We start from the raw sequence: 21,961 nt of genomic DNA on the forward strand, positions 1-21,961 counted from the left end.
TCAATGCAAAATGATGCTGGTCAGTTCCACCTCCACCTGAACTAAGGAACTAGTACATCTCCATCCACCTATTGCTGGTTGATGGAGTTCAATGCTGCAAGCTGACAAAGAGGGAGGGGAAGGGCCCTCGTGAGGTCGCGGGAGGGCAGAAGTCACTCAGGGGGAAGAGACCTTTCCAATGGGCCATACTGCAGTTCCCTAAAAGGTCGTGGCCAGGAGACTCGTGACCCCCGCCATGTTTCCTGTCTCTGGCAGAGAAGGCAGGGGCGCCCCCCCCCCCCAACCAATCATGGGCAGCACAAGAGACTCACTCTTTTTCCGCGGCTGAGAGGGAGACGTGGACTGAGAGGTAGAGCCACTGCTGCTGCTGCTGCCTCCTCCGCTCCCTCCACTGTCCTCCTCCTCCTTCACCTCTGGCTTCCTGCCTTCCACCTCCATGGGCTCCTGTTTGCCCTCCTCTGCACCAGGTTCCTCTTTGGTTTGCGTGGGCCTCACTACTGCTGCCGCCTCCTCCTCCTCTGGCTGGAAAGGAGGACAAGGCCAGGCCATGGTCACCTCTCCGCCACAAGCCACGCTGATCAGATTCCCAATCAGTGAGGGAAAGAGCCCCAGGTCCCACCCATACCTCAAGTTTTGGCTCCACTGGGGCTTCGCCACACTCTGACTTGGCTTTTTCGGCCCTCACTTCGGACTTCCCCTCCGGCACCGGCGCCTCGTGCCCAAACGGCTGGGCTCCGAGGTCCGCACCGGCAGCAGAACCTGGGCTGGGCACCCGGCTGTCGACGCTCCCCGCTGCGGCCTGAGAGAGCTGGCAAAGAGGGAGGGGAGGGGCACACATGAGAGGAGAAGGGGCAGCCCCTGCTCCCATCCATGCACCCAGCAGCCCCAGTGCCTTTCCCTCCTCAGCAGAAGGCTGCTTTCATGAACAGCTGTACTAGAGCATTTACACAATGCAGCCCACAATACACACCCTCTTTGGGAGCCTACTCTCCTTTAAGGAAATGCTATGGCTTCTTCTCTCAGTGAGTGTGAGCACATGGGGAATGGCCAGCGCAGAGTAGAGGGACCTGAACACTTACATGGCTTTACAAAAGTAGAAGGTGTTTAGAAGGACTGATCCATTAAGGATTACCATCCCCTGCAGTCACTCCAATGGGAGCCCCATGATCTTGGCTCAAAGACAGGATTTGTGTGTTTGGGTGGGGGCAGATATCTCTATGCCAACCACGGTTAGAGGTGAGCGGATGTCTGTCTGTGCAGTGAGGCAACCCCCACTGTTCCCCCCTCCTCAAGGGCCACACAGGAAATGCCACGCGGAAACATTCTGGCATACTCACTGGAGTGGAGGGTGCCTGAGACGGCGCCGGAGCCTGGGCTGGCGGCGGTTGTGATGATGGCGGCGGCTGCGGCGTTGGCACAGAGGGGGGCTGCCCAGGGGTCCGGGGCTGAGGCGCTGCCTGGGCCTGCCCCGAAGGCATGCTCTGCAACTGCATGGTGGTGGTGGTGGTGGTGGTGTTGGGGGCTGAGGGGGGTGCAGGCGAGGGGCCTTGTCCCAAAGGGGGCAGCGGTAGGGCAGGCGCCGGTGGTGCTGAGGGTGGAGGGATCATTCCCTGGACCGAGGAAGGCATGGAAACCGCAGTTGTGGGCAGAGGGGCCGCAGGCTGGTGGAGGGGTGGCGGCTGCGTGATGGAGGGACAGGCAAGCTGGTTGCTCGATGGCCCCAGGATGCTGACGGAGGCCGGTAGGGAGGCGGCTGGAGCCTGGCCCTGCGGAGGCGATGCGGTTAGCCCTAAAGCCTGTACTGCACCTGCAGCGCAGGCTACCCCCCTCCTTGCCCTCAGGTATCTTGCCTCAGTGGTCCAACTCCCACTCCAGGCCTGGACCCTTTGGCTGACCCCTGTGGGCCTACCTGCGAGGAGGCTCCTGCCTGGGCCTGCCCCATGGCAACACTGAGGGCTCCACCGGAGGCGGCAGGGAACTGGCTCTGACCGAGGAACTGGGTCTGGGGGGCTGTCGGACCCATCAGGCTGTTGGCATGCGCTGCCATTATGCTCTGCGACTGAGGCATCCGGGAGGGAGACAGGGCCATCTGGGAAACAGAAGCAGGCAGGCGCCATAAGGGTCTGGGCACTGAGTTCCAAGAAGTAAAACATGTCTCATAGCCAAGAACATAAGACCAAAATCTGCTCCTCCTCCTCCCTGTCTTCAGGTGCCAATAGTCTACATGATATTTATTTATTGATTTATTTATTTACCACATTTATATCCCGCCCTTCTCAACCCCGAAGGGTACTCAGGGCGGCCTTACAAACAAAGGCAACAATTCAATGCAATATATTAATACATCGGTAAATAAACAACGTTGAAATCAAACCCATTGAAAACACAGCAATAAAACATCAATTAAAATCACATGATCCAAATCATGTTCCAGGACCAGTTAAGTCATCATTATATTAATTTCTGGTCTCCTATTGCACTACTCCCATTACTGGCCAAAAGCCTGATCCCAGAGACATGTTTTCATTTTTTTCTTGAAGGTCAGGAGGGATGGGGCAGATCTAATTCCACTGGGGAGGGAATACCATAGCTGAGGGGCCATCACGGAGAAGGCCCTGTCCCACCAAACGTGCCCGCAAAGGGGGTGGGACCAAGAGCAGGGCTTCCCCTGACAATCTTAATCTCTGTGATAGAGGGAGATATGTTCAGACAGGTAAACTGAGCCAGAACTTTTATGGCTTTAAAAGCTAAAGCTAAAGCCAGCACTTCAAATAGTGCTTCTAAGCAGACTGGCAGCCAGTGGAGCCGACGGTTGTGTGCGCCCTTTATGCCGCTCCAGTGAGCAATTTGGCTGCCATCCGTTGGACTATTTGAAGCTTCAGAACAGTCTTCAAAGGTAACCCCACATAGAGCGCATTGAAGTAGTGACAAAGATAAAGGGCAGGTGCCAACATGGCCCACAGCAGAAGACGCCTGGGTCAATGATCAGGGGTGGAAGTGGCAGAGAGCATGGCTTCTGGCCCAGACGAATTTCAGGGGGAACCACTCCTCCCGGATTCAAATGCAGCAAGGTTAGAAAGAGTTATAAGGCAATTGGTGTATGAGTCTTTAGGCAAAGCAGAGTGGGAAAACAGCAAATACAAACCGCTGAAACGGAGCCCATGTTGTTCATCTGGACAGGATGGTTCATGGGGGAAGCAGCTCGCGGTCCAATTGAGGTCGGGGGCATCTGGACGTTCCCTATGGAAAGAGAAGGCAACACTGATTCTGTCCTGCAAAACACGTCCCCAGAACCATTCTCCGGAGGCACTCAGCTCAACCGAGGAAAGGCCTTTGTCCCAATTCAGGCCACAGCAAAACTCAGGGGTTTGGAGTCACTAGGAAAATCAAGCCAAAGTAAACAGAAACCTAGGTAGAACTATCCACCCACCCCAAAACTGGAATCTCTGTTAAGTAATACCTTGAGAGACTTGCATGCGGCTCACAGGGACGTTTGGCACGGAGGACACAGGGCCATCTGCAGGAGGTTTTGAGAGATGAGATTAACTGAGCTAACTAACAAGCCATTACATCAACTTAAAAATGACAGTTCTGGCAATTGGGAAAAGGCATTGCCTGAGAAGAGACAAGGTGAGGCCCATGCGCTTCTAACCCTCCTGAATTTTGGGCACTGACCGCAGTTCTCATCATCCCCGCTTCACCAGTAGCATTGAGATGATGGGACTTGTGTTCTAACAAATTCAAATGGAATGAAGGTGGGGGTGCTGAGTGAACTCTTTACACCATCATATATTGGCCACTCAATGGACTACTAAATTTCATGGTCCTCCAAGATAGTTCAGGATATGGTGCGGCATCTATCCAGTGGAGCTACTTGAACCGGGCTGTGTCACAGCTAGTTAGTAGGCAGCTGCATTAAATCAGTACTAACCGAGAGATCATGAGTTTGAAGCCAGCCCAGGTCGGAGTAAGCTCCCGACCATTAATAGCCTAGCTTGCCGTTGACCTATGCAGCCTCAAAGACAGTTACATCTGTCAAGTAGGAAATTTTGGTACCGCTTTATGCAGGGAGGCTAATTTAACTAATTTACGACATTACAAAACCTTCCAGCAGCGTGCATGCGTAAGAATGAGGGAGTACTCCATCAAGGACTCGATGTCACAAGTGGAAGGTGAAGTGGCGGCTCCCCCTGTGGCCGAAATCGAGCATACCCTCATGAACCCGGAAAGCTGGAATGTTAAATTGCCTCTGTGTCTGTCTATATATATATATCATTGAATGTTTGCCATGTATATATGAATTGAGACCCCTGCAAAGTGAGAAGGGCGGAATATAAATACTGTAAATAAATAAATAAAAATTGGTCATGTCAGGAGCGACTTGAGAAACTGCAAGTCACTTCTGGCGTGAGAGAATTGGCCATCTGCAAGGACGTTGCCCAGGGGATGCCCGGATGATTTGACGTTTTTATCATCCTTGTGGGAGGCTTCTCTCATGTCACCGCATGAGGAGCTGGTGCTGATAGAGGGAGCTCATTCGCCTCTTCCCAAATTTGAACCTGCGACCTTTCGGTCTTCAGTTCTGCTGGCACAGGGCTGTAACCCACTGCACCACCGGGGGCTCCAATAAATAAAATAATAATAAACTTTAGTTATACCCTGCCACCATCTCCCCAACAGCCAATGGCTAACATGAGGCCAAGCCCAAAGATACAATACAACAAAATAAAATACAGAATGCAGACAACAAAAAATTACATCAAAATAAAATACGTGCAGTAGCACAAAAGGATAAATAAAACAAATTAACATAATACAAAATCGAACAGAATGGGCAAGCCAAATGGATGAAGTAAAATGATAAAACCTTGGATGAGGTAGGAAAGAAAATGTGTAATTGAGGGGAAACCAAAAAGAATAAAGAGTGGGGTTTCTATTGATACCATAAATTTGTGGGAGCAGGTGAAGGCAATGTCCTTATTCCCCCCTTTTTGAATCTCTGTCTCCACTGTAGCCCCTTCTTTTACCCACGTAACCTGTCTGAGGAGAGGGCAACGGAACATTCCCAGGAGCCCCTTTCCCCACCACTGTTGTCCATACTCGACTCTTCTTGCGGAGAGAAAAGCGGGGTATAAACAAACATGATAAGCATAATAATACTTACTGGGGGGCCTGACGGGCTGTGTCTGTCCCAGGGCTACCGCCGTCACTTGAGGGAGGCCAGGGGGCTGGGCCCCAGGGGTTTGTAAGGCCGGCTGGTTGCCCAAGATCCCTTGCTTGTGCAAACGTGACCGCCGCTTCTCTTCCAGCTCCTTCTGGATCTTATAAATCTTCTCTGCCAACAAATGGTAATACTCGTCCTGGAAGGAGAGCACAGGAGAAATGAGCAAAGGGAACCTTGGCCGAAGAGCGGGTTCAGCCCGAGACCAAGAAATCCAGATATATAGGCCTCTGAGTGGAACAGACAAGCCCATTTTTTTTAACTCGTTGCCTCTTAAATTTATTTTATTTTCATGTTTTACCCCATTTCCGCCCTCCCCCCCTCCCCCTGGACATACAATTTATACCAGGCATGGGCAAACAACAATAACAACAATGTCTGTGCTACTATAGTTCATGGCGAGAGAACATACCCGGCTGTTTGCCGATTCGTACATATCCCCTTCCACTTTCCTGGCGTAAGCCACCAGGTTCTCCATCCGGCGATCCTTCAGAGCTGCTGGGTCGGGAGTCGGAAAGATGGCTTGCACCCTAGAAACAGAATAGATATGAAGCCCCCTAGAAAGGCTGGCATAAATCCACCATCACACAGTGTTTTTTGTGTCAAAACCCCAGCCCTCTAAAGCCCAAAGGTGGCTTTCCATATCACTTAAGAGTCAGGGAAGGCGGTAGAATAACTGAGGGAGGGAGACAGGGACAGTGAGAGGTAATGGGAAGTGGAGGGAATGAATGGGGGGGGGGGCTGTCCTTCTGCCACAGCATCCATTCCCCTCAGGCCAATCTCAGCCCCCAAATTCACACTCACAGCTTGTGGACCAAGTGGTTGCGCAGGTCCTGCGTGACGTGTTCATGCCAGGTTTTCCTCGCCCCGGAGCCAGAAGCAGGGGCTGCGGTGGGCATCGTTCCGCTGAGGGTCCCAGCACTCCCCGAATTTGTGCCATCACTCATCAGGGGGCTAAAGGAAAGTCCCAAGTAAGTCCCTGCTTTCACTGTTACAGGACAGTGCTTAAGCAACGGGTGGGTGGGAAAGGGGGGCAATGAGCAGAGGCAATGAAAAACAGCTGCAGAAAAGTAAACAGAAAGCAAGGAAAAGGGGAATCATGTGAAGGAATCACCACCGAATACATGATTAGGGACTTCTGCTGTTGTTGGGAATATCAGCGCAAATATCCGAGGATGTTTGAAGCACGCCTTACTTTGCTGCTGCCCCCAGGGAAGCCGGAAGCGCCGCCTCAGGGATCATGCCGGGTGCCTGCTCCGTGATCCCCGCTGAAGGAAGGTTCATAGGACTGGCTCCTTTGGGAGAAGAGCGGTCCTCATTAGGGCAAAGGGGAAAGCGGTCAAAGCACTCTGTTGACAGCCATGCTGGATCAGTATATTTCTGTGCAATTTATTTATTTACGACATTTATATCCCGCCCTTCTCACCCCGAAAGGGACTCAGGGTGGCTTACATAATTGGCATTATTCCATGCCCAAACAACAACAACAAAAAGCAAATAAACAACAATTTTAAACAACATTAAACAACGTATTTAAACATTAGACATCTGTGTAAATGCCACTCATAGATCTGAACAAAGACAGGAGCTAGGAACACCCACAAGCGCTGACTAAAACGGGAGATCTGAACCAGAATGACTCTTTGGATATGCCTTTGATACCGAGGTTTCCACACTTTTCATTCTGGTGACACGCTTTTCAGACATGCATCCTTTCGCAACATGGCTATTCAATTTTACTAGCAAGGCAGAAGTTAAACCAACCCCTAAGAGTTTCATTCAATATGCATACATAAATACATATGTATGTGTGTGTTTCATATAAGCTTTACTGTATAAAAAGTTTTGGAAATTTTCCCTTTCCGCTTCTTATTTACTGCATTTGATTCCCCTATAACTACTCCATGGGGTTCATCATAAACGTAACTGTATTCAGATTTCCTTTCCTTAATTAGAAACCTAACAATTTTAGTGGTAATTACTGCAACTCAATCGACAAATTGTGCAAATTATAAGAGTTATAAGAGAATCTGCCCTTGAACAACATCAGTGCGCCACTTCTGTAACAATTAATTCTCTCCGGAGGTTTTGAAGTGGAGCCTGCCATGACGGGTGCCTATGAGTGTATGCTTCGCAGACTTCTCCTTGAGCCCTCCCAACTGAACCAGTTTCCTCCAAGAGACCCAGACCGAAGTAACTCACTCACACACAGGGGGAGAACTTCAGCCCCACTTACTTACCCAACACATTCATGGTCCTCATCTGTGGATGGGGAGCCTGGGGCTGGGAGGCAGGCTGCTGGCCTTGGACCTGCGGCTGCAGGGGGACCTGAGGCTGGTTGCCATAGGGAAGGCCCAGGGCTGCATAGGCGCGCTGCATGGAGCTGGGGTCAATGGGGTTGGGGTTGCTGAGGGGTGCTGTTGCTGTCTGTCCTGTGCCGGAGGCCACTGAGTTCTGCATCCCTGCCACCGGAGACCCCAGGAGCGCTGCCAGGGAGAGAGGCAGACCAGGTGGGTTAGACGAGGGAACCGGGCAGGAAGCAGCACCCTGCGTGCGCCATCTTTTTCAGGGTAGAAGCACGCTGTCACTGAGGGGCCCTGCCGTTCCCTCTACCGTGCAGTCACTTACGCTGCTGGTTCCTCTTGTCACTGGCGTTTTTCAGCGGGAGGCAGACAGGGCAGTCGTGTCGCGTGCAGTTCTTCCAGTGGGAGATGATCTGACGGGACGATGCACAATGCGCCACTGGGGAGGAAGAGGAGGAGACATGGCCTTAGCCCTCCAGGTGCCAATGGGCCCAATGCCCTGCTCCAATCCCACAGCCACAGAGTGTGGAGCAGTGCTGGTTTCACTCATGGCATTGCAGGGAAGGTGTCAAGCAAGTGGACCGTGAAGGGTACCTGAACTTATCCTGGCGTTTCAAAAGGTACCTCACAAATGTATCAGTAATTTGGAAAGCACACTTTTAAAACATGACTTAAAACTCCAAGGCATCTGCACCGTGAAAGGAAATTGAAAGAAAATGCTACCCTTAGGGCCCCTCTTTCTGTAGAAGCTGGACAGCACACGGGCCGGGCTTTCATCTGAGCCAAGGGGAACCCAGGAGCAGGAGCTGAGCACATGGAGGAAGCCTCTGAAGCAGAAGCAGCAAACTCTACCACCCAAGAGGCAGCCAAAAAGAAAACAACTCCAAAGCGCCAAAATCCACCAGAGGCCCCCACTGGCTGCACCCCTCTCTCTCTCTTTTATGGGAGGGGGCTGTCAGAAACTAGGGTGAACTGGGGGTCTCCCAAGGCCTGCCATATGGCAGAGGTATTCCCCCCTATTCTGTCAGGGCTCCCAGAGAGGCCAGAAGAGCTTCAGGGCCCCCAAAGACTGGCGACATTTCAGGGCTTGAGAGAGACCTTGACAAAGATGCCCTCAAGGCTTTCGGGCCACCTTTCATCTACTGTGGGCCTAAGATGCCACGTCCTGGAGCTGGAACCCCCAAGGCTTTTCTCCTGGGACTCTACCCCCAAGCTACCATTGCAGATGATTGGAGACAGTTCCCTGAGCCTCTGGGGCAGACAAGACCCTGGCCTAAAGATTGGGCCTAGTCAACAGACGATTGCCCCCAAGGGCTGGGATAGGCATTCCTTCGCATCAGGACACCCAACGATTTCTCTCCAATACACCACCTGCCATCAAAAGGCCCAGGGAGAAGGGCTCACTGAGCAACAGAGGCAGGCCAAACGCCACTCCCCAGGCTCTCAGGGGCCAATGGCCAGTCGTAATCATGAACCCCACACCTTGAGGTTCTCCTGTTGAGCCAACTCCAAGAGCAGGCTCTCATCACAGCAGTTTCCCTCAAGCCTTTGCCTTTTCTGCAGCTGTAGAGGAAAAATGCACTTCCTCCTCCAAAGTGATATTCTGCAGAAAAGAAAACCCCAGGGTCCACCTGCTTAAAAAAAAGGGGGACGGACGGAACTTCCTTCATTGCAAACAAGGGGCTCACTTTCCCTCTTCCAGGAGGGTTCCATCCCCTCCAGTCCAGCAGGCAAAGGGCTTACCTTGGCAGGCCTTCCCTGCCTGGCAGTGGGTCATGTGGTTGAGGACGTTCTTCATGGTCCGGCAGTGGGGCAGGGCGCAGGCCCGAACTTCCCCATTGGCCTGCTCCCGCCGCTGGCACTTGTGAGCATGGAGCAGCAGGACCAACTGCTGCTGGATCAGCTTGCGTTTCTCCGGGTCGGCGGTGGGCCCGGCGGCCATCGCCTGCGTCGGGACAAGGCCCACCTGCTGCTGCACTTGGCCCGGCATCTGAGGAGGGAGAGAGGCAAGGTGTCTCTGAATCTCATCAGGCATTAGGCCTGGACATCGCTTCCAAGGCGAGGGAAAGGAAAGCAACCCAACTCTCTCACAAAGGCACCCTTTTCCATTTCCAATAGAGAACCTAAGAGTTTACACAGCACTGCACTTTAATCCCATGCCCTTGTTCCTTAGCTACAACCTGAACTACCCCACTCCCTTGTTCCTGTTTACAGTTGGCCATGTTTTATTACATTTTTCATCATAGGTTATTGGGTATTGTTCTGAGTCTAAATTGCTGTTTTATATACATATGTTTTATATATGGTTTTATTTTTGTATTGTACTGTGTGTTTATTTTATGTGTTGTTTTAGGCACTTTGATCCATATGTAAGCTGCCCCGAGTCCCTTCAGGGAGATAGATGTGGGGTACAAAAATTAAGTTATCATCATTACCATCATCATCATTTACTTGGTGGAAGAAGCACTGAGGGGAAGGGCTGGCCTGGCTGGAGGGCACTCACCATATTTGGCACACTGGTCACAGATACGCTCTTGATGTCGGGAGGGAAGGGGGAGAGGCTGCTGGCCAGGCCAGGCTTGTTCGGTAAAGAAGGACTGACTCCGGCTCCTCCCAACTGCTGCCCGCCGGCCGTCTGACCGAACGCCTGGCCAAAGGGTCCTGGGTTGCTGGCCATCCCCATCTGGAAGCAAAGGGAGGGGGCTGCCGTGAATGCCTTGCACTTGACCGAAACACTGTTCTGGACAGTAGGAAAATCAGAACGGCCCTCTCAAACCCACAGACTGCCTTCCATGTAATCAAGAGCTAGGAGGGACATTAGTACAACTGGGGGGACAGGGCAGCAAAACATAGTGGGAGGAGAGAAAATGAGAGAAGGGCCCGTCTTTGTAGGGTTGGTTGGCATAGCAGGTTAAACTGCTGAGCTGCTGAACTTGCTGACCAAAAGGTCAGCAGTTTGAATCCAGGAAATGGGATGAGCTCCTGCTGTTAGCCCTAGCTCCTGCAAACCTAGCAGTTTCAAAACATGCAAATGAGAATAGATCAAGAGATACTGCTCTGGCGGGAAGGTAACGGCGCTCTACACAGTCATGCTGGCCACATAACCTTAGAGGTGTCCACAGACAACTTCGGCTCTTTGGCTTAGAAATAGAGATGAGCACCACCCCGCAGAGCCAGACTCGACTAGACTTAATGTCAGGTAAAACCTTTACCTTAGAGAGAACTTCAAAATATCTCTAGAAACTGTCTTTGTGCTCAAGAAATACTCTGACACATTGTTCATTAATTGCATCTGGCTTGCCACATTTGTAGGATTTGATTATTCACAGGTTTGATCAATATGTTTCTTTATAGGAATCTATGGGTCCTTCAACATGTATTTGGAGAAAGGGGTCACCGATAGCTCCGGCTACTGGGAGCCAGCCACTTCCAATAGGAAAAGACTGAATGTTGCCACTGGGCCGCCTTGGCAAGGTACGGCCACTTGCACACAGGGACAGTCCTCCAGCAATGAATGAGGCCCACAAAAAGAACACACACCTGTCCTACAGCATAAGGTTCCACAAAGTCAATGCGCTACGCTAAGCTCCCCAGCAGTTCTTTCAAGTTTCAGAAGGAAAACATTGCTACTGGACGCATTGGCAGCCAAGGCCCAGGAATGACCACCAAGACAATAACACTAGCCCCTGTCTCAAAGCTCATTTCGGCAAAAGCTTAATGACAACCATTTTTTGACAAAAAACACCAGCTCACCCCCAACCCTCCAAGAGCACCCTCTGGCATTCACACACAGAAGTCCGGCTGCTCTTGCTCCAGGTCTTTGTTTTAAACACATTCTGCTGTATAAAGCTGTACATGCCGCTATTACCTATTTTTCTAGAGCCACAAAACCCAGCACCTGCACATATTTTGATGCTTTACTGATATCCCACGCTCACACAAAGAGCCCCCCCCCTCTGCCCTATAGAGGGGGCACAAAACCGTTCTCTTTTGGAGATAATGGAATCCCGACCAGACCTTCTGGGGCCGAAATCCCCTCCTCGCCCAAGAAGAGCCCAACAAGGACGCAGACAGTTAGTCTCTACATACAACACGTAAGGAAAAGCAGGTGGGCTACCTTTATCAGCTTTTAGAGGTATCCTATCAAGGTCCCAGGCAAGACCCCCCCCCCCCTCCAACCTCAATGTTATGCTCTGCTTGAGAGTGGCATCCTTCCCTGATCCAGGCACATATGCTTCTTGACACAGAACCCTGGCAGAGTTCTATGGGGGTCCATTTCCCAAATAGGAGCCAACCCCCCTCCCCCGGTGGTTCAACGGGTTAAACCACTGAGCTGCTGAACTTGCTGACCGAAAGGTTGGCAGTTCAAACCCGGGGAGCGGGGTGAGCTTCTGCTGTTAGACCCAGGTTCTGCCTACTTAGCAGTTCAAAAACATGCAAATGTGAATAGATCAATAAGAAGGTAACAGCGCTCCATGCAGTCATGCTGGCCACATGACCTAGGAGGCATCTACAGGCAATGCCGGCTCTTCGACTTAGAAATGGAGATGAGCACCAACCCTCAGAGTTGGACACAACTAGACTTAATGTCAGGGGAAACCTTTACCTAAGCATATTACTATTACTATTATTATTATTATTATTATTATTATTATTATCTACATTTATATACTGCTTTTCTCCCCATAAGGGAACTCAAAGCAATTTCCAACATTTTAAAGGCAAAATTCAATGCCGTACATAAATGTGAAAACCAAAAGATAATGGCGAGACAATAACATACAACTATAAATTAACCTAACCAAATTAAAACATAAGCATAAAAGAACATTTAGACATAAAACCTAAAAATTTAAACATTGATAATAACATTTATATTAAAACATGCCTAGGAAATCTCCCTCAGAGACCACCAAAAGGGCCCCCCTCCCCTCCCTTTTCGCCAGATGCCACCTACTTTCGCCATGGATGCGGCCTGGGAGGCGTTGAGGCCCGCGTGGGCTGCCATTTGGGGCGACACCTGTGCTAAGGCCTCCGCCAGGACGTTGCCTGCGCCGCCTTGCATCCCGGCGGCTGAGTACTGCATGCCAGCGCCGCCACGTCCTCCTCTTCCGGCCGCCCCCAGGGACCCATTCATCACCTGCCCTTGTCCTTGTCCTTGCTGGGCCGGTCCCAGGAGGCTGTGGCCAGAGCTGTTGCTGTTGAGGAGTCCTGGGAGAGCCTGGCCAAAGCTTGTGTTCAGGTGCATCCCTCCGCCTGCAGAGGCCTGGGCGGGGGAGGAGGAAGCGGGGCTGCCGGCCACCATGCCGGCCTGCTGCTGCTGCTTCTGGGGTGGGGCTGCAGAGGGAGGCTTGGCCAAGGGCCCCCCTGTGGCAGCCTCCCCGGGTCCCAGCGGGCTCTTGCCCATGGCTCCCAGGCTGCTTCCGCCACCGAGTCCAGTGTTGGGCTGCCCCTGGGATGGGACCCCGACCCCTTGCGGGACCGGGCCCCCCACTGCACTCACGCCGCCCCTCAGCAGCTCAGACAGCTGCTTGTGTTTGGAGGCCGCATCCGGGACCAGACTTCCGCTGCTATTGCTCAAAAGGCTCAGGTCTCCGTTCGAGATCAGCTCGTCAGGGAGGTCGTTCTCCAAGTTAAAAAAGGATCCAAAATCTGCAAGAACGACAGACAGAGGAGCAATTAAAGACACGCAAATAGTCCCACTCTTCCTTTGTCACACCACAGATCCTAGCATGCATCTTTAGTCAATCAGGGAAGGCAGCGGGAAGTCTGAATAGCTGTCAGAACTGTATAAGATGTCTTGTATTTTTCTGTGAATTCATCTTTGTACCTTTTGAAGCAAAATGCTTTTTGGGCAAATCATATTGAACCTCTGTGACTTGTTCTCAGCCTGGTGAGTGTGTTTCTCCGTCCTGGTCTAACTCATTGGGCACAGATTCTTTTAACCATGGTCCTAGCTGCTCAGGGGTCCTCCTTCAAGGCAAGGAGGGCCTTGCGATTGCTGAGGGAAAGAGAAGGCCGGCTGCTTGCCAAGCATCTGGGAAGCGGATGGTCTTCTCTTTCCTTCTATGATGGCAGGGCTCACCCAACTTCCAAAAGCAAACTGCGGCTGGCTCATCTTTCCTTTCTGGAAACCTTTTAGCCCAGGCATGGGCACACTTGGGCCCTCCCTCCAGGTGTTTTGGACTCCGACTCCCATAATTCCTAACAGCCCCAGGCTGTTAGGAATTGTGGGAGTCGGAGTCCAAAACACCTGGAGGGCCCAAGCCTGATCTACAAGCATATACGTACAAAAATCTACATTTATTCCAATAGTCATGACATCCTTTTCTTCTAGAACATCATCATCATATCATATCAACAATGCTATTTATTTATACTGAATTATACATGAATATCATTTTTTTTAATAATTCAATCTGTCCATTGTGTGTGGCTACCTGGAGGGTGGGCTAAAGTTGGCCCATGCCTGGTTTAACCTCTCAGCTGAAAGACAAGCCTCCAGAAGCAGAGCAGGCGGAACTGCAGCCTGCAGAACATCCTCTGGTTTCCCAGAAAACACTGCTTGTCCATTGGGAAGGAAGGGCTGGTAGAAGTGCAAGCCGTAGAACAGAGTTTCTGAACCTTCATAATGTCGCGACCCCTTAATACAGTTCCTCATATTGTGATGACTCCCATCCATAAAATAATTTCCTTTGCTACTTCATAACTGTAATTTTGCTACTGTTATGAATCGTAATGTCAGTATCTGATATGCAGGATGCATTTTCATTCACTGGACCACATTTGGCACAAATTCCCGATATGCCCAAATCTGAATACTGGTAGGGTTGGGGGGGGGGGAGTGATTTTGTCATTTGGGAGTTGTAGTTGCTGGGATTTATAGTTCACCTACAATCAAAGAGCATTCTGAACTCCACCAACAATGGAATTGAACCACACTAGGTACACAGAACTCCCATGACCCACAGACAATCCTGGAAGAGTACATTGGCATTGACCTTGCATTTTGGAGTTCTAGTTCACCTACATCCAGAGAGCACTGTGGACTCAAACAATAATGGATCTGGACCCAACTTGGCACAGATAATCAATATGCCCAAATATGAACACTAGTGGAGCTTGAGGGAAATAAAACCTTGAAATTTGGGAGTTGTCGTTGCCGGGATTTATAGTTCACCTACAATCAAAGAGCATTCTGAACTCCATCAACAATAGAATTGAACCACACTAGGTACACAGAACTCCCATGACCCATAGGCAAGACCGGAAGGGGTTGGTGGGCACTGACTTTGAGTTTTGGAGTTGTAGTTCACCTACATAAAGAGAGCACAGTGGACTCAAACAATAATGGATCTGGACCCAACTTGGCACGGATAATCAATATGCCCAAATGTGAACACTGGTGGAGCTTGGGGAAAGTAAGACCATGACATTTGGAAGCTGTAGTTCACCTACATCCAGAGAGCACTGTGGACTCAAACAATGATGGATCTGGACCAAACCTGGCACAAGTACTCAATATGCCCAAATGTGAACACTGGTGGAACTTGGGGAAAATAAGACCTTGACATTTGGGAGGTGTAGCTACTGGGATTTATCGTTCACATACAATCAAGGAGCATTCTGAACCCCGGAGCTTGGGGGAAATAAGACCCTGACATTTGGGAGATGTACCTGCTGGGGTTTATCATTCACCTACAATCAAGGAGCATTCTGAACCCTGAACTTAAAGGAAATAAGACCTTGATATTTGGGAGTTGTAGTTTACCCACATCCAGAGAGCACTGTGGACTCAATGATGGATCTGGACCAAACTTGGCACGAATACTCAATATGCTCAAATACAAACACTGGTGGAGCTTGGGGAAAATAAGACTCTGACATTTGGGAGTTGTAGATGCTGGGATTTATCGTTCAACTACAATCAAGGAGCATTCTGAACCCCGGAGCTTGGGGGAAATAAGACCTTAACATTTGGCAGATGTAGCTTCTGGGATTTATTGTTCACCTACAATCAAGGAGCATTGTGAACACTGGAACTTCAAGGAAATAAAACCTTGACATTGGGAAGTTGTAGTTTACCTAGATCCAGAGAGTACTGTGGATTCAATGAAGGATCTGGACCAAACTTGGTACGAATACTCAATATGCTCAAACATGAACATTGGTGGAGCTTGGGGGAAATAAGACTCTGACATTTGGGAGTTGTAGTTGCGGGGATTTATCGTTCAACTACAATCAAGGAGCATTTTGAACCCCAGAGCTTGGGGGAAATAAGACTCTGACAATTGGGAGGTGTAGCTTCTGGGATTTATCATTCACCTACAATCAAGGAGCATTCTGAACCCCGGAATTTGGAAGAAATAAGACCTTGACATTGGGACGTTGTAGTTTACCTACATCCAGAGAGCACTGTAGACTCAATGAAGGATCTGGACCAAACTTGGCATGAATACTCAATATGCTCAAATATGAACACTGGTGGAGCTTGGGGGAAATAAGACCCTGACATTTGGAAGTTGTAGCTGCTGGGGTTTATCGTTCACCTACAATCAAGACGCATCCTGAACCCTGGAGCTTGGGGGAAATAAGACCCTGACATTTGGGAGTTGTAGCTGCTGGGGTTTATCATTCACCTACTTGACATTTGGGAGTTGCAGTTTACCTACATCCAGAGAGCACTGTGGACTCAATGATGGATCTGGACCAAACTTGGCATGTATACTCAATATGCTCAAATATGAACACTGGTGGAGCTTGGGGGAAATAAGACCCTGACATTTGGGAGGTGAAGCTGCTGGGATTTATAGTTCACCTACAACGAAAGAGCATTCTGAACCATGGAGCTTGGGGGAAATAAGACCCTGGCATTTGGGAGTTGTAGTTGCTGGGATTTATCGTTCAACAACAATCCAGGAGCATTTTGAACCCCGGAGCTTGGAGAAAATAAGACCTTGACATTTGGGAGTTGTAGTTACTGGGATTTATCGTTCACCTACAATCAAGGAGCATTCTGAACCTTGGAACTTTGAGGAAATAAGACCGTGACATTTGGGAGTTGTAGTTTGCCTACATCCAGAGAGCACTGTGGACTCAATGATGGATCTGGACCAAACTTGGCACGAATACTCAATATGCTCAAATATGAATGCTGGTGGAGCTTGGGGGAAATAAGACTTTGACATTTGGGAGGTGCAGTTGCTGGGGTTTATCGTTCACCTACTATCAAGGAGCATCCTGAACCCCGGAGCTTGGGGGAAATAAGACCTTGACATTTGGGAGGTAAAAGGCGAAAGATTTATACGATCTTAAGAGAAACCAGAATTTGGAAGAAATAAGACCTTGACATTGGGAAGTTGTAGTTTACCTACATCCAGAGAGCACTGTGGACTCAAACAATGATAGATCTGGACCAAACTTGGCATGAATACTCAATATGCTCAAATGTGAACACTGGTGGGGCTTCAGGGAAATAAGACCTTGAATTTGGAAGTTGTAGCTGCTGGGGTTTATCATTCACCTACTTGACATTTGGGAGTTGCAGTTTACCTCATCCAGAGAGCACTGTGGACTCAATGATGGATCTGGACCAAACTTGGCACGAATACTCAATATGCTCAAATATGAACGCTGGTGGAACTCTGACATTTGGGAGTTGTAGTTACTGGGATTTATCATTCAACTACAATCAAGGAGCATTTGGAACCCCATCAACGATAGATTTGGGCCAAACTTCCAACACAGAACCATTCCCGCGACCAACAAAAAATATGTGTTTTCTGATGGTCTTTGGCAACCACACTAGGGGTCCCGACCCCCAAATTGAGAAGCTAAGTCTCTGAGTGACGCAAAGTATGGCTGGACAGGGTTGGCCAAAAATGCAGGCCAGGCCACTGCAGGTCTAAATCATGCATGGTCAAACTTGGGCCCTCCAGGTGTTTTGGACTTCAACTCCCACCATTCCTAACAGCCTCAGGCCCTTAAGCGGCTGAGGGGGAAAAGGAAGGGGCCTGAGGCTGTTAGGAATGGTGGGAGTTGAAGTCCAAAACACCTGGAGGGCTGAAGTTTGCTCATGCCTGGTCTAAAGGCAGAGAGCATGACAGGTAAGGCAACCCTCCGCCTGACAGACAGTGTGCACCTAGGCCGATGCCTCTTAGGCTTCAATCTCAGCCTCAATCCCTGAGAGGGAAGGAGGGAAGGAAGGCTGCCAGGGAGTGGGGCCTCGGAGGGTCCCTTTCCCCGCGGGGGTCTCTCTCTCTCTGTCTCACCGCTGGGGTCCGGGCCCGGGAAGCCCGGCGAGTTGAGCTTGGCCCGCTTGGCGTTGGGCGGCCCGTCCAGCAAGTTCTCCGCCATGGCCTCCTCCTCCTCCGCCGCCGCCTCCTCCGCCGCCGCCTCCCGGGGCCCGCCGTGGCGCCGCCAACGCCGGAGAAGGAGAAGGAAGGAAGGGAGGAAGGAGCAGGTCGGGCGCCGCTCAGGGCCGCGAGGAAGGGCCCCGGGACCAGCGCCGCCTCCGCCGCCGCCGCACCAGCAGCAGCAGCCGCTCCTCCCTCATCGCCGCCTTCTCCTTCGTCTCCTTCCCGGCCTGCCCTCTCTCTCTCTGGCTCTCTCTCAGGCTCTGGGCCTGGCCGGCTGGGCCCAATGGGGAGCGGGCTCGGGCCCTCTCTCTCTCTCTCGCGGCCTGCCTTCCTCCCCGGGAGGCGCCGGCCCTCTCCTCTGCGCTCCTCGGGAAGCAAGGCCCGGCCCTCAGCCTCAGCCTCGGCCTCGGCGGCGGCGGCGCTCTCGGTCCGGCTCCTCCGCGACAAGATGGCGGCTGTTGATTCCTCAATTAAAAAAAAAAGTTTTTTTTCTCTCTTCTCTTTTCCAGCGGCGGAGGGGCGGGGCCGGGGGCGGGGCCAGCACGGCGCGGTGGCGTCATCGCGTTCACGCAGCGCACGCACGCCGGGGACGCGGCCAAGATGGCAGCCTTCTGGGTCTGCTCCCTGCACTCCCTCAGCAGGGGAAGGAAAAGGGAGGAAAGGAGAGAGGAGGAAAAAGAAGAAGAAAAGAAATGGGAAGGGGAAGGAAGGGAGGGAGGGAACACCGAAAGTGGAAGGGGAGGAGGGAGGGAAAGGAAACGAAGGGGGGAAAAGAGAAAGGGAAGGGAGGAAAGAGGGGAAGGAAACGAAGGGTGGGAAAGAGGGAAAGAGAAGGGAGGGAAGGGAAGGGAGGAAAGAGGGAAATGAAAAGGAGGGAGGGGAAAGGGAAGGGAGGAAAGAGGGAAAGGGAATGAGGGGAAGGGAGGAAAGAGGGAAAGTCAAGGGAGGAAAGGGGAAGGGTAGGAAAGAGGGAAAGAAGGGAAGGGAAGGAAAGGAAGGGAGGAAAGAGGGAAAGGAAAGGAAGGGGAGAAAGAGGGAAAGGCAAGGGAGGAAAGAGGAAGGGAAGGGTAGGAAAGAGGGAAAGGAGAAGGGGAGGGGAGGAAAGAGGGGAAGAGAAGGGAGGAAGGGGAGGAAAGAAGGGAAGGGAGGAAAAAGGGAAGGTAAGGGAGGAAAGAGGGAAAGGGGAGGGAAGGGAGGAAAGAGGGAAAGGGAAAGGCAGGGGAGAAAATAACGGAAGGGGAGGCAAGAGGAAAAGTAAAGGAAGGGGAGGCAAGAGGGGAAGGGAAGGAAGGAAAGAGGGAAAGGAAGGAGAGGAAAGAAGGGAAAGGAAGGGGAGGAAAGAAGGGAAGGGAGGAAAGGGGGAAGGGAAAGGGAGGAAAAAGGGAAGGGGAAGGGGAGGAAAAAGGGAAAGGAAATGGGAGGAAAGGAAGGCAGACAGGAAGGAAGGGAAGGAAGACAAAGGGAAGGAAAGGAACAGGGGAAAGGGAAGGGAAAGATAAAGGAAATAAGGGAAAGGAGAGAGAAGGGGAGGAGTATGAGTAAATGTGTTCTTGATGGCTTTCATGTCCAAAATCACTGGGTTGCTGTGACATTTCCGGACTGTATGGCCATGTTCTACAAGCATTCTCTCACCCGCATCTAGGTCAGGCATCCTCAGAAGTTGAGGGGCCTGTTGGAAACAAATGCATTGACTGTGGCGTGATCTGTCAAAGGGAGAGATAAGTGGTAGCTAAATCCGTGTCAGGATGGAAGACGCCACTGAAGACCTCTTTCTCCCATTTTTCGTACAACTCCCCCAAATCAAGGTGAATCTCCTCCAAAGACCACCAGTAATTTTTGCTGGTCATGGGGGCTCTGTGTGCGAATTTTGGTGGAATTCCCACTGCTCATTTATTGCAGGTGAACTATACATCCCAGTGCCTACAACGCCTATAAATCATGGTGAATTCTCCCCAAACCTCCCTAGTATGTTCAGTTGCTGATCAATTCATCTGTTTGTGGGGTCATGCAAATTCCACACCAGTAGAGAGAGTAATAAACACTGGGATGTCTGTGGTGGAGGAAACACATAAATTCTAAGATTAAATTGTTCACTTGGGTGATGGGCAGTATGGTATTTGTGGAGGACATTGGCAGGGGCTGGCGGCTCTTGTACACGTTCACAGCACTCAATATAATCTGCAATATCATTGGAGGGAGCATCTCCTGAGTGATGGGAGCTGTAATTGTTTTCGGAGGTGGGAGCTTTTTGTGGAGGTGGGAACTTATCTGTGTAAGTGGATACCCCAGCCATATACACACATACATATTTTTGCTTTTATTATATGTGGATAGATAGATGGATAGATGATAGACAGACAGACTAATGTATCTCCTGCTTTCTTCTTGGCACAGCATGGAGGGAGAGTAGCTGGCCTCTTTGAAAGTCTCTTTGCAAGGATTACTTTTACAAAAGTTTAAAAGTAAAAAAAATGATAGCACTAAAGCAGATAAAGCCAAATTTAAAATACAGTGAAGAAAGATTGAAAAGAAGTAAACGCAAAGGCATTCAAACAACAGGCGAAAGATGAAGGCAAAGTGATATGTTGAAGGAAATGATGTGTTTTTAGTCTGAAAGAGAGTCTGAAAGACTGATGGGACAGAAGGAGAAGGAACAGAAGGGAGGCAATGTCTCTTGTATTTCTGGATTAAATGTTTAATTTATATCTTTTCCCCCTAAAGGTTGTCAAAGAAGAGATAAACTAGAAAGAGAGAAGAAACAAAAATAATGGAATGATGGAGGAAAAGGTGATTTTAGGTGATTTAATTTTTACCCACCTCTCCTTGTGGCTCGAGGTGGGTTACAACATCGCTTGCTACAACACAGACAATCATCTAAAAACATGTACAAAATGCACATACTAAAACATATTGCTACAAAATACATATTAAAATACACAGAACAAATAATAAACATAAGATGCAAGTTTGAAATTCGTGATTAAAACCGGCTGTCTCTTTCCTTCTTTCTTCTGACAATATATCTTATTTAGGAGTCCAAGGAAGTCATATTCCTTCCCCAAGGATTTCTGAAACTAGTGTTCCTTTTTTGGTGGAGCCATAAAAGCTGTATTTCCTGGCTTTTGCCCACAAGCTTTGCCTTGGGAAATGTTTCCATGGTTGGGATCCAGGTTGCTCCTTTTCGCTTTCTTTCCCTGTTAGTTGGCTGACTCCTTTCTTCCCTTCAGGCGGATTGAATGTCTTTTATTTTGTTCATTCATTTACAGCTTTTCCTTTTTGCACAGTACTGTATGTTGGTGGGCAGCCATTAATAATAACAAGAGCAGCCCAAGTCAAGAGTGAATGTTCTTTTTTATTTTATTTTATCATAGTTCAATACATTTGTTATACATCGTTTATTTTACAGCATGTACATATTATTCAATACAACCTATGATACTTTAACTTTTGGCATCTACTGTTATTTTCCTGCTTATATATATCATCTATCCCTCCCCACTGTGCTCTCTCCCCCCCCCCCCCCCAAAGCCACAGCTTTCACATATCATCTGTCCAAAATTTCAGTTCCTCTTGTGGAGGTAACTTTCATTCTTTCATTTTAAATCCTTTCTCAATAATTTTCTCCATACATCATCAAAATCACTTTATTTCCACATACCTCTTTTAACTTTTAATATACATGTCAGCTCATCATTTATTGCCAATTTCCATACTTCCTTGTACCACTCCTTTATTTGTGTATTTATTTCTCTTTTCCAGTTCCTTGCTGTCAGTGTGTATTTTATGTATGATGTATGTTAAATGTAATTTTATGTAGGAGAATAGTGATTGTAATAGTATGGCCAGGATGTATGTTTACACAGCTTTTTCCTGTGATTCCCGAGTCCATTATTCTGAGCTTCTGTAATACTTCTAGCGCTAACACTATAAGCAATCTTGCTATTGTTAATAAGTTTGTTCTCGCATCTTTATCCTCTTTTTTCAATGGTTTATTATTATATAATGATAATAAAGCTATACTAGGGCTTCTTTATATTTTAATGTTAATTATATCCTCTATTTCTCTAAATACTCCCCCC

At 49.6% G+C, this 21,961-nt stretch overlaps 1 protein-coding gene across 1 annotated transcript in view; it reads right to left on the reverse strand.

The window, feature by feature from the left end:
• LOC132782038 (CREB-binding protein) overlaps positions 1–18,397 on the reverse strand; it is a 39,690-nt gene extending 21,293 nt beyond the window's left edge. Inside the window, exons 1-16 of the mRNA XM_067473252.1 lie at positions 17,796–18,397; positions 12,482–13,176; positions 10,028–10,207; positions 9,268–9,514; positions 7,850–7,963; positions 7,462–7,707; positions 6,417–6,516; positions 6,026–6,175; positions 5,634–5,751; positions 5,165–5,360; positions 3,461–3,517; positions 3,146–3,240; positions 1,910–2,089; positions 1,338–1,766; positions 626–808; positions 312–522 (exon numbers count right to left, since the gene is read on the reverse strand). Coding sequence (XP_067329353.1) covers positions 312–522; positions 626–808; positions 1,338–1,766; positions 1,910–2,089; positions 3,146–3,240; positions 3,461–3,517; positions 5,165–5,360; positions 5,634–5,751; positions 6,026–6,175; positions 6,417–6,516; positions 7,462–7,707; positions 7,850–7,963; positions 9,268–9,514; positions 10,028–10,207; positions 12,482–13,176; positions 17,796–17,880 — 3,286 coding nt within the window. The 5' untranslated portion in view covers positions 17,881–18,397. The remainder of the gene's footprint in view (positions 1–311; positions 523–625; positions 809–1,337; positions 1,767–1,909; positions 2,090–3,145; positions 3,241–3,460; positions 3,518–5,164; positions 5,361–5,633; positions 5,752–6,025; positions 6,176–6,416; positions 6,517–7,461; positions 7,708–7,849; positions 7,964–9,267; positions 9,515–10,027; positions 10,208–12,481; positions 13,177–17,795) is intronic.
• Positions 18,398–21,961: the final 3,564 nt, after the last annotated feature.

This window comes from Anolis sagrei, chromosome X (assembly GCF_037176765.1).
Source record: "Anolis sagrei isolate rAnoSag1 chromosome X, rAnoSag1.mat, whole genome shotgun sequence".
Taxonomy (NCBI): domain Eukaryota; kingdom Metazoa; phylum Chordata; class Lepidosauria; order Squamata; family Dactyloidae; genus Anolis; species Anolis sagrei.